General features: G+C 64.1%; 1 protein-coding gene across 5 annotated transcripts in view; it reads right to left on the bottom strand.

Annotated features, from left to right (window-relative positions):
- The window catches only part of ARMH3 (armadillo like helical domain containing 3), a 124,990-nt gene that overhangs the window by 74,940 nt on the left and 37,983 nt on the right, over positions 1-12,067 (bottom strand). For all 5 annotated transcript variants that reach the window (XM_075934501.1, XM_075934499.1, XM_075934498.1 and 2 more), the window contains 6 exons: positions 10,410-10,453; positions 8,511-8,571; positions 8,052-8,098; positions 7,517-7,592; positions 5,588-5,681; positions 1,516-1,617 (listed from right to left, as the gene is read on the bottom strand). In XM_075934501.1, coding sequence (XP_075790616.1) covers positions 1,516-1,617; positions 5,588-5,681; positions 7,517-7,592; positions 8,052-8,098; positions 8,511-8,571; positions 10,410-10,453 — 424 coding nt within the window. The remainder of the gene's footprint in view (positions 1-1,515; positions 1,618-5,587; positions 5,682-7,516; positions 7,593-8,051; positions 8,099-8,510; positions 8,572-10,409; positions 10,454-12,067) is intronic.

Here is a 12,067-nt window from a genome sequence, read left to right as displayed (position 1 = left end):
GCAGGACGCCCGCGCAAGCCTGCTGGAAAGAGCCTCGCAGACACTGGGCCTCGGCTCTCGAGGACAGCCCCGTGGTGGCGCCCGAGCCCCAACGCCTGCACGGCTCCTGTGAGCGCGAGCCACACGAGGCTCCCTGCCCGGGCTGCGCTGGGGGAGCCCAGGTCATTGCTGCACCCATGGGGGGTGTTCGCCCCAAAAGTGGTACAAAGGGGGCCACGTGAGGTGTCAAACAAAAGCTTAATGTCTACAGATTCTGTATCTGCCCTTCATAGATCTGCGTAACGTCTGGGTGTGGAGTTAGGAATATGTGCTCTGTATGGAGACAGGGAGTTTCTCTGTATGTGCTTGAGCAATGGGCTCAGCCTATGGACATGCTAATTAGCAAGGCTCCAGGGACAATAGGTCTCAAGTACCAGAGACCCACCTATGAAGGGATCTAGGTGCCTGGCCAGAGACCATGTGACTGTCTCCAGCTTGGAAGAGCCAGGAGGGGGTATAAATAGGCCCTGTGGCCGACTCCATCTTGGTCTCCAGATCTGCTCCTGGCCCCAGATGCAGCCTCGCAGGGATTCACGAGCCGGGATGAATTGTGGACCCATCCTGATCTAGGATGCGCACCAAGACTTTTAAGCCAGCAGCTGTAACATCTCTGCTGCAAGGGCGGAACAGGGCAGTGGCCGAGTTCCCTCCCGCCCGGCTCGGCTAAGTGCCCTGGGTGGATCTCCCCCAGGAACTTACCTCCCCTACTAACCCCGCCACGGTCTTCACAGCTGTTCCAAGCACCTCAGTTACTGCCCGGCATCCCACCCGCAAGCTCCCTGGCAGGGACACTCCGGGTGCAGTCCGGGGCGGGGCACTGCCTGCGCTCAGTGACGTGCAGCAATGGCACGGGTGGGGCGCAGCGACACGCAGCAAGCGTGTGCTGGCAACGGGCTGGCACATGCACCGAACACTGGTCACAAACGTGCGAGAGTTGCTCACCCGCGGGTGAGGCACACTAAGCAGCCGTGCACACTGGGCCAGGGTGCCAGCGCCTCGTTACCAGGGTTTCCACTCCAGGGCCAGAAGGATGGAAACCGCCGCAGGGACCCTCTGAAGCCCCTTCGCTACTGCAAGGGGTGGGTCCCAGTGACCTGTCCCGCCCCCCACCCGGGAGCTGGGGCTGGTGGGCGGGCGGCTTGCTCTGGGGTGCACTGGAGCCCCACCCCCGGAACCCGTCTCTCCCAGTTCCCAGGGGACACCCGCGGGCGCTGAAGGGCCACAGAACATTTCACGGATTCCTGGCGTAAGTCCCTTCCTGGTCTCAGCAAGCCAGCTCCACGGGGTCTGAACTGGCCCCTCCCACCCAGCTGGGAATCTGAGTGGCTGATGCTGCCCTGGTTATTCCGGCTGCTGCATCCAGCACCAGGGCTCCCGGGCCCCGCGTAACGAGCACCCGGCCAGGAGAAATCCCTTTGCTCCGGCACGCACCGAGCTTCCGCTCTGCCCTGGTGCCCAGGGGGTCTGGCTGGCTACCTTTGGTGTCCTGCATGACGATGGAGCTGTACTTCAGGAAGGTGATCAGCAGGTTGCTGGTCTGCACGTCAGCGTCCAGAGGCAGCTCCACGGAGCTTATCACTGGAACGAAGCAGAGACGCGTCACCTCAGCGCCGCGCTCCCCAGCCGGGCGAGCCACCCTGACGCGGGGTCGGGGGTTACGGACAGAGCTCATCCCCCTCCCCACCCGGAGCCCTCGGGGCTTAGTGAGGGGCCCCACCCCCTACTCTGGCTTGGGGGCAGCTTGGCCCACGTGCACACAGTACGCTTTGGCCCCTCGGCGCCTACCGGCCCCAGCCCGCCCGAGCCCCTCCGCGCTGCAGGCTCCCGGGGCAGGCAGACACAAGTGCACTAGGGTGGATCGAGCCAGACTCCCAGAGCCACGGGGCGGCGGCAGCTGTGAGCGCGAGCTGGCCAGCTCAGCACAACCCCACGCAAGGGCCGCGGCCCATTGCAGGCGGCTTGTCGGTTGCATCAGGCTCAGCGAGCCCAGCCGTGGCCCCGGGAGCAGAGCCAGGGCCTCGCCAGCCTGCTCGCCACACAACGCTAGCTGCTTAAAGCCAAGGCGAGCCGGATCCCACGCACGAGCTGGGGCTCTCTCCTCTTCTCCTACTGCCTCCCTCCCTCTCTTCTCCTCCTCCTCCTCCCTCTCTCTCTCTCCTCCTCCTCCTCCTCCTCCTCCTCCTGCCTCCCTCTCTCTCTCCTCCTCCTCCTCCTCCTCCTCCTCCTGCCTCCCTCTCTCTCTTCTCCTCCTCCTCCTCCCTCCCTCCCTCTCTCTCTTCTCCTCCTCCTCCTCCTGCCTCCCTCGCTCTCTTCTCCTCCTCCTCCTCCTCCTGCCTCCCTCCCTCTCTTCTCCTCCTCCTCCTCCTCCTGCCTCCCTCCCTCTCTTCTCCTCCTCCTCCTCCTCCTCCTCCTGCCTCCCTCTCTCTCTTCTCCTCCTCCTCCTCCTCCTGCCTCCCTCTCTCTTCTCCTCCTCCTCCTCCTCCTCCTGCCTCCCTCTCTCTTCTCCTCCTCCTCCTCCTCCTCCTGCCTCCCTCTCTCTTCTCCTCCTCCTCCTCCTCCTCCCTCTCTCTCTTCTCCTCCTCCTCCTCCTCCTCCTGCCTCCCTCTCTCTCTTCTCCTCCTCCTCCTCCTCCTGCCTCCCTCTCTCTCTTCTCCTCCTCCTCCTCCTCCTCCTCCTCCTGCCTCCCTCTCTCTCTTCTCCTCCTCCTCCTCCTCCTGCCTCCCTCTCTCTTCTCCTCCTCCTCCTCCTCCTCCTCCTCCTGCCTCCCTCTCTCTCTTCTCCTCCTCCTCCTCCTCCTGCCTCCCTCTCTCTCTTCTCCTCCTCCTCCTCCTCCTCCTCCTGCCTCCCTCTCTCTCTTCTCCTCCTCCTCCTCCTCCTCCTCCTGCCTCCCTCTCTCTCTTCTCCTCCTCCTCCTCCTCCTCCTGCCTCCCTCTCTCTCTTCTCCTCCTCCTCCTCCTCCTGCCTCCCTCTCTCTCTTCTCCTCCTCCTCCTCCTCCTCCTGCCTCCCTCTCTCTCTCCCCTCCTCCTCCTACTGCCTCCCTCTCTCTCTCCCCTCCTCCTACTGCCTCCCTCCCACTCTCTCTCCCCTCCTCCTCCTACTGCCTCCCCCCCCTTTCTCTTCTCCTCCCCCTCCTGCCTCTCACTTGGGGGACCGTGGAGCCCAGATGGCCTTTTGGGCTCCACCCTCTCCGTGCTGCATGGGGGGCGCAGAGCCCAAACGGCCACTTGCGCCACTTGCTCCCACGTGGCGGCCTGGCTGAGCGGCGCAGAAGTCAGCCGAGCGCCACGGCGGGAGGTGAAGGGGGATGGGGCGGTGACATTCACGGCTAGGGGGCAGGGCCTGGAGCCGCTGTCACGCCCCACGTCACCGCCCCGCCCCACCTTCCCCTCCCACCGTGGCGCTCGGCTGACTTCTGCGCCGCTCAGCCGGGCCACCACGGGGGAGCAAGCGGCCGTTTGAGCCACGCACTCCCCATGCAGCACGGGCCGCCCAGGGGAAACAGCTGGCATTTCAGCAACAGCGCCACCCAGAGGGACAACCGGCATTTCAGCAACAGCGCCACCCAGAGGGACAACCGGCATTTCCGCGTTACAGACTCAGACACTGGGCTACTATATATATGATAAGGAAATTAGCATTTAGCTACCCCGGTGACAGGCACCTTGGTATATTGTAACACACACTGGTATATTATGGATGCAGCGTTTACAGCAAACCGAAGAAGCCTTCTTAAAAACAAAATCCCTCTGCAGAACCCATCAGGGCTGAAGCCAGGGAAAAGCCGCAGCCTGCTATGAAGACGTGGGGTTTATCCTGAAACTTTAAAAGGCTTAATTCATGGTGCAGGCTAACAGCCGGGGGAATTCCAGCTCAGCGCCCCAGCCTGCTTCTAAAGCCACGGAGCTCAGACGAGGGCCTGGAACCTGCACAGGGATTGTTACATGCCCTGGATTTGGAAAATAGCTCAGCTCCGGGGTTTGTTGTTTTTCCAATGCAGCCAAAGAAAAGCCTTTCGCTCTCAAGCCGAAATGCCTTGCGCTACCCTGGAGCCTGCGCTCCCGCTGCAAACCGAGAGGCACTCTGACCTCGCCGGACAAGAACAGCCCTTCTGGGGGCGGCACCGGCGCCAAAGCCCATCTAGGCTCCAGCGCTTGGCGCTGCAGGGAGGGGGGAGCAGAGCAAAGACGCCAGGGCGGGCACATGGAAGATGCCTCGCGGCGGGAGCCTGGCAGGTTAGCAGCAACTCCCCTTCCTTAAGCTCAATAACCTGCGAGCAGCGGGGAGGCGCGGCGATGGCTGAGCCCGCCGTGATGGCGCTTTGAAGGCAGCTGCCTCGTCACCGCACTAAAGGGAAGGAGCAGTGGTAGGTGGCGGGGCGAGACAGCGGGGCAGCGGCTCCATTAGCTCTGGAAGGGAGCGTCCGAGTGCCGGGCCCACAGCATCACAGAACGCACCCGGCACGCGGGGACACGGGCCTTCGACTGAAGCTTTTGATATCCATGGTAACCAGGCAGAACGCAGCCTCGGGGCTGCAGATGCACAAGGGTAACCCCGGCACTGCCAAACCGCACTCCGCGCAGGCGGGCCCTGCTGGTCAACAGGCTCTGCAAACGCGGCTTCGTTTCTCAGAGCGGCGCACATCTGCAGGCCTCGGCCGAGGGCAGGGCATTACCGCCGGCAGCACGGTGCCTGGCTGAGAACCCCCAGGCTCCCAGATCGCAGCTTAAGTGGGCATTTCAAAAACCGGGGCAGCGGTAACAGCCGAATAGCTCCCACTTCCCCACAGCCTGGATGCAAATCGTCGGCTAGTTCCAAGCTGGAGACAAGTACATTAGTGACAAGTGGCACCCACAGCAGCTAAATGCCTGGCAGACGAGTTCCACTGGCTTAGGCAGAGAGGCTGAGGGATTGGGGCTTAGTCAGTCTGCAGCAGAGAAGAGGGAGGGGGGATTTGAAAGGGGGCGCAGAGAGGATGGTGAGAGGCTGTTCTCAGTGGCAGCAGATGGCAGATCGAGGGGCAATGAGCAGGCCTAGGTGGGAGATCAGGACAAGCTCTTTCCCTAGGCGGGTGGGAAGCGCTGGGCTGGGTTCCCTGGGGAGGGGCGGAATCTCCATCCCTAGGGGTGTTAAGTCCCGGCTTGACTGAGCTGGGTCGGTCCTGCTCTGGGCAGGGGGCTGGGCTGGATGACTCCTGAGAGCTCTGCCCGCCCTGGGATTCTGGGATTCTAACCCCCTAACAATCAGACCAGCCGTAAGCAGAGCCCGTGACAACACTGCCTGGGTGGCGCCCTGGCGGGAGGCTGCGTCTGTCCTTTGCTCGCAGGATGTGGCTTTTGCTGTGGCTTTGGGACACACGCCAGCCCCATCCCTGGGGCCGGGCCCACGAGAGCGGAGAGTCCGTGTGACTCTTACAAGCCACCGAAAGCGCCCACTGGCTCTGGTGACCAGAGCAGGCCTGGCTGGAAGGCAGGCAACAGGCCAGGGATGCGCTGCCGCCTTGCCACGTGCGCCACGGCTGGCGCCACACGCGAGGGCTCCGTGTCTCACCGTCGGAAGAAGGCGGGGTGGTCCCAAGCGGCGTGACAGGCGTGGTTGGAATCGGGCTGATCGGCACCGGCACCAGCCCCATTTCTGGATGGCTCTGCAGCAAAACACACATGGTCTCAATCACACACGGTTTAGACACACACCCCCAGAGCTTGGCCGGCAGGCACCCACCGGGGCAGGCTGCCCAGGGGTAGGACACGAGTCGCAGAGTTGGGAGACCTGGGCTCTGCGTCTCCTGTCCCCAAGCTGCGGCCCACGGGAGGCCCGACGGACAAGCTGGCAGGCCCTGCTGCCTTGACAATTCTCTGTGGCGTGTGCACAGGGGGGTAGCAGCACTGCCCTGCCTCATGGGGATGGGGGTACCAGCCTGGACTGCAAGGCAGCCAGATAGCAGAGAGATGGGAAAAGACGCAGCCCCCTTAGTGCTCCCCGGCCCTGCGAGTGCCCCTGGACTGCAGAACACCTTCCTTTGCGCTTGCTTCTGCCTTCGCAACTGACCCTGTTCCTGGTTGGCAGGAGACAGCGCTACACAAACGTCGCCATGGGTCTGCTCTGCCGCCTTCCCTCGCCTGGGCTCCCCAGCGCCTCGCCTGCCCCTGCCTGCGCTTCGCTCCCGACAGGCCTGCGTTGAGCTCCGTCGCCCGGCGGAACCGGCGAGGCTGCCCCGAGCCGGCTGGACCCGGCTGCTCCCGGCAGCGTTTCAAGTGGAGACGCAGCCGCAGCATGCGTACACGGTGCAGCGGGCAAAGCACTGGGACTAGGGCAGGGTGGTCGAACTCCAGGGGGTGGGGGAAGCCACACGTTTCATGGGAAGCAAGGGTGCCTGCTCCCATCGTGGCCGCGCCAGGCAAGGCAGCGTCAAACACACTTCACACAGAGAACAGGTTTGCTCCCGGGATAAAACCAGCCAGGGTTCCCCGCGGTAGCTCTTCCTAAAACCCCAATTCTGCTGCCAGCCGGGGCGTCTAGCACCACCCGCAGGAGCGGCTCACTGGCAGCTGCAGAGACCCGAATGCACCACTCGCGCTGTGGGTCTCCGTCACGCCCCAGCAGCTCCCTGAGCCATGCTAGGTAGTAGTGGCTGGAGATTAAAAATATCAGAGCGGCCAGGCTGGGTCAGACCCCAGGGCCAGCCAGCCCAGGTCCTGTCGGCCGACAGCGGCCAGTGCCAGGTGCCCAGAGGGAGGGAGCAAAACAGGGAACCCTGCAGTGATCCCTCCCCGTCGCCCATTCCCAGCCCGACACACAGATCCCTGCCCCCTGGCTAACAGCCATCGATGGGCCTGTCCCCAGCTCTTTTGGGAACCCCGTTCAAGTCTTGGCCTTCCCAGCATCCCCTGCCATCCTGGGGCAGGCAGACGCCGTGCGAGCCGTGCGTGGCGTTGGGGCGCTTTAGGGCATGTCACGCCCTGCTCCATGCCCACCTGCAGCTCTACCGCCACCAGCCCCCCAGCAGAGCAGTCGGGACTCGAGCCAGGAGAATTTGCCTACCGCGAAGGCGGATTTCCCATCTCCCGCCCAAGCTCGTGCAGATACGAGCGTCTGAAACGACTCCTCTGCCCGCTGTCTAGCCTCTCACAATCTGCCAGGCTCGCCACCAGGGCGGGGGATTAGGCTCCTAGCTTCCAGGCTAGCAGGGACCAGGCCCCCTTCCACAGTGCTTCCTGGCCAGAGCCCCCAGCCCGCCCCGGCACTGTTAGCAGGGCTCAGAGTCCCCCAGCCCTTGGGTCAGTGTGAAGAGGCATCCCGGGAAGCGCCCCCCAAAAACGTGTTCGCTCTTTTCTGGGCAAGGTGGGAACTAAGGGGCCCGTGACTCCCGAGACACCCTGACAGGCCGGCTAGGCCTCCCCGGCTCGGCCCGGGGCTGCAGCAGAAGCTCTTCTGTGGCGAGCCCGCGGCCCGGGAGGGAAGGAGGCTGGAGGGCCCCACCTGTGCCAAGACGGTGATGAAGTTCCGGTTTAAATGAACAGCTTCGTAGAGCGCCAGAAGAATCGCCTCGTTCGTTCTGCAAGAGCAGCAGAGACGCAGTCACCTCGGGGCCCCGCCAGTGGCTGACGCGCCACAGAGCCCACGGGAAACCCCGCGCAGGGCCTGAGTCTCCGCAGCGGCGCCGGGACCCCTTATTGAACATGCATCGCCCGGGCACCCGAGGGCTGGCCCCTTTTGGAGGCCTCGGAGCCCCTCCCCCCTCAAGGGCTGCCCCGTCCCTCGCTCTCAAGCACGGCTCCCTCCTCAAAGCCCTGCACTGAGAGCACTGAGCCGCCGGCTGCCTCCATCTCCCATTTGTGCTGGGCCAGGGGGGGGGGGGGGGGGGGGAGAGCCGCTTCTACCCGCCGGATTGGCAAGGGGCAGACAGCCACGCCCAGCGCCAAGGGGGAGCAGCGCTCCAGGTACGGCCATGCCCCGCCCCATTTCCCCACACCACATTCGGGCCCCGGCCTCGCCCGGCGCCTGCAGGACTCACTGCACGGAGATCTTCTCGTCGGCATCAGCTATGAACATGCTGCCCACCTGTGGGAGGAAGCGGCAGTGCACGGCTTAGGAAGGGGCCTGGGAGAAGCTGCTGGACCAGCGCTTCACCGGGTGCACGTGGCCCCGCGGTCCTGTCGCGCCGCGCTTTGGGCCAGGCCATTTCTGCAGAAAAGCCGCCTTCTTCCAGGAAAGACAGAGCCCTGCACTGCTTTTCAGCAGGCAGCTCGGGAAAGCAGTTCTGATCCTCAACCAAACCGCGCCAAGGCCGCAGCCAGGACAAGGGCCCCCGGCAGCCGGGACGTGCTCCCGGCAAAGCGCAGCCTCCGTCCGCATCCCTGCGCCCCAGCTCGCCAGAGCTCCCGGAAGTTACGGCAAAGGCACCCGCTGAATTCAGAGGACTGGAGCAAGGCCTTAGAGTCCCACCCACTGGAGAACGCCCCGCCTCACTCACCATGTTGGTTAAAGCAGAGAAGAAACCACTCTGGTGCTCCTCTTCCTTATCTTTGTACTGTCTGAATGCAAGGGACAGCAAAAGCCAGGTGTTAGAACAGAGGATACTAAGGGGGGGGTAGGATACAGGTCTATAAAATCATGAGTGGTGTGGAAAAAGTAAATAAGGAAAAGTGATTTACTTGTTCACATAATATAAGAACCAGGGGTCACCAAACGAAATGAACAGGCAGCAGGTTTAAAACAAAGAAAAGGGAGATTTTCTTCACACAGCGCTCAGTCAACCTGTGGAACTCCTCGCCAGAGGATGCGGTGAAGGCTAGAACTTTAACAGGGTTCAAAAAAGAGCTGGATAGATTCATGGAGGTTGGTCCATCAATGGCTGTTAGCCAGGCTGGGTAGGAATGGTGACCCTGGCCTCTATTTCTCCAAAGGTGGGTGACGGGAGGGATCACATGAGGATTCCCTGTTGTGGTCCCTCCCTCTGGGGCACCTGCCATTGGCCACTGTGCCCAGAGAGGACACTGGGCTAGATGGACCTTTGGTCTGATCCCGTCTGGCCGCTCTGATGGGCGTTAGGCCTGGAAACTGGGCTATTCTATCCAAGTGCCCTCGCAGCACACGGGCGCGAGCATCAGCAGCCCTGCGGGCGTGCGGAAAAGCTTGTGCGAGGTGCCAGGGGAGTCGGAATGCCCGGTGGGCATGGCCAGCCTATCAAGGCAGGCAGCGGCCGTGTCACCAGGTGGCTCCCGGTCATCTCGAAAGCTGCTCTCAGTCCAGTGGCAGACATTAGCCCCCCCTGCACGCACGCGAGGGGTGCTCAGTATCGGTTAACTGAATAGTCGAGTAACCTCCTGAATTCTTATCGGTTAGTCGACTAGTCTATAGCCCCGGGGGCGGGGCCAGCGCGCTCCAGCCCCACCCCCAAGGAGCCCTCTGCCGCTGTATCGGAGGCAGCAGCAGGGGGCGCCAGGCGGGAGCTGGTCTGCGAGGGGGGTCAGTTTAAAAACCAGCTTCCCTCGCGGACCGGCTGCCTGTCGCCCTGCACTGCTGCCTCGGGTACAGAGATAGCAGCACAGGGTGGCAGCAGCCCCCGTCTAGGGGGGTCTGAGCTCCCGGACCCGGGGCGAGCCGGAACTGAGCCGGGCTGCCTGCCCGCCTGGCTCCTAATACACTTGAAATGCAGAGCCACAGCGGGGGCACGTCCCAGACCGAGCACAAGCCGGGCCTGAGCCGGGCGGCTGGCCAGCCTGCTAGAAGATTGACTGGCCGGGGGGGGGGGATCCCTGGAGCATTAACCTGCCCGTTTTGGGTATCGGCTAATCGACTGCGCTATTACCTCCCTACTTCGGAGGCAGCTGGTCCTGGCCCCACGCTGAGCCCGGACGCTGGGCGGGTCCAACGGGGCAATTCCTGCACTCGCAGAGAGTTCTGCTTGTCCCAGGTGGGCCAGGGCCGGCCACAGGCACACGCAGGATGGGGCATGCCTACAGTCAGCCCCGATCCCCCCGCCTCCCAGCCACTCGGTCCCACTGCTCCCCCCAGCCTCGGTGCCCTGCCCCCCGTGACCCTGAGCACAGCCCCGCCCCCCTCACGGAGCAGCCAGGCCCCCGCTGGCAGGGGACGCAGGGCGCTCACGCTGCATAAGGCACCAAAGTCCCCAGCACAGCCGGGGGGCTCGGGGCAGAGCAGCGCTCTGTGAATCGGCCACGACGGCCCACCCAGCATTGCCCAAGGTGGCGGCAGGGGGCCCGGGTTCCCCTCAGGCAGCGCGTCTGCCCGGGCTGGCGCAGACCCCGCTGGCAAGGGCAGCGCGAGGCATTGCCAGCACCCCTGAGCGGCGGGCGGGCACAGGAGACGCGGGCGGACGGGGAGTCACACGCCGAGGCGGCGGATTTACCTGTTGTACTCGGACAGCGCCTGGGCAATGACCAGTCCCATTCCCTGCAGGGAGAGAGCACAGCTGTACGCGCCGCGGGCAATCCAGTGACACCGCCCAGAGACGCAGTCCCCCAGCGGGACGCAAGTTCAAGAGCCGGGGCCAGCGGGGAGTCACACTAGCCACCGAGGGCCAGTTACACAGACGCCCCAGGGCGGAGAATCCCCCTCGGCCGAGCCGCCGGGGAAAGTCTGCTCCTCCCCCAACCTCGGCCCAGCGGAAAGAGCCTTAGCAGCAATAGTGGCGGCGCGCCGGGGACCCCCGACCTGCACCCCGTCTCCAGCGGGATGAGACTTCGCCAGCCAGTGGAACGGGGGGTTGGTGCTGCTCCAGGGGACCGCCCAGCGCAGACGGGACGTGGACGTACGGAGTCAGGGGCTGGCAGCCTCAGCCCCCTTGGGGGAGGGTGTCCAGGCCCCTCAACCCCCAGCACGCTGCTCAGTCTCTTCTCTTCATGGGTTCCAGCCCAAACCTGCCCAGCTCCCCGGCCCTGCCCCCAGCCAGGCGGCGTCTCCACCTCCCTCCCTTTGTCTCTCCCCTGGGAAGAGCCTGTTACCTGCCCAGGCTGGGACTGGGTGTCTGGGCCAATCCACACGTGGGTGAGTCAGTGGGAATCGCAGCCCAGCGCAGGGGGACCCGGGTTACAGAGCAGACACTCCCCCCCCGGCACAGAGACCAAGCCTGGTCCACAAGCAGGAAAGTCCTAAGGAGCCGGGGCGGCTTCTTGAGCGCAAGGTTCCCTACTGCAATGTGCCAGACAGCGGTTACCGTCACCCGGGGCTACCTCACCCCTCCCCAGGCCAGAGCTGGAAGCACAGGACAGCCACGGAGCCAGGACTGACCAGCGCTGTGAAAATCACCCCGAGGGCCAACAGCAGCTCAAAAGCCTTTCACGGTGCAGGGCCACGAACAGCGAGACCCCCCTTGCCTCTGCGGGCCCCCAGCGGGAAGCCCTGGGCCGCTCAGAGTGACGTACGAGCTGCATTTTACAGCTGGGCAAAGTGAGGCCGAGCTCGGTCAAACCGCAGGGCTCCCAGCCCCCTGTGCCTACGCCCGCCCCCAGCCCCCTGCACACACCATGCAGAGGGAAGCTTTAGCGCCCGAGAACCACTCGGCCACCTTCGGGAAAATCCAGCGCTGATGGAGAACTATTAAACCAGTAAGAGGCACCGAGGCCTCAAGTTCAACACCCCATCCCCCAGCCTGAATGTCTGTGCCACGCACTCCTGTACTGCCACCGCGCCCAGAGCCAGCCCTGCCGCGCCAGGCGCTGCACAAACACAGCCCAGAGACGAGGGCCCTGCCCCAAGGCGCGTACCATCTCCACCAGCCAGCAGCGGGAGGTGCTCCGAGTCCACCTTGTTCTCGCCTCCACCCTCCCACACAGCCAGACGATGAACCACGGCCGCGGGAGACGTGGGGGACCCGAATGGCGTGTTCCCCTGGCCCAAGCAGCCGGTTCTGCTCCAGCAAGCAAGCTCCTAGGACGGCCAGCCCCGAGGATGCAGACACGGCTCATTTTAGCCCGTCCCTTTCTCCCCAGCCAGGTCCTTATTCCAGCCACCCAGACGACTGAAATGATCAGGAACCACCCACTCCCAGGAGCAGCACACAGGGCG

This window comes from Pelodiscus sinensis, chromosome 8 (genome assembly GCF_049634645.1).
Source record: "Pelodiscus sinensis isolate JC-2024 chromosome 8, ASM4963464v1, whole genome shotgun sequence".
NCBI classification, from domain to species: Eukaryota; Metazoa; Chordata; order Testudines; family Trionychidae; genus Pelodiscus; species Pelodiscus sinensis.
The sequence above is the reverse complement of the archived record's forward strand: the minus strand, read 5'-3'. Positions and strand labels throughout refer to the sequence as shown.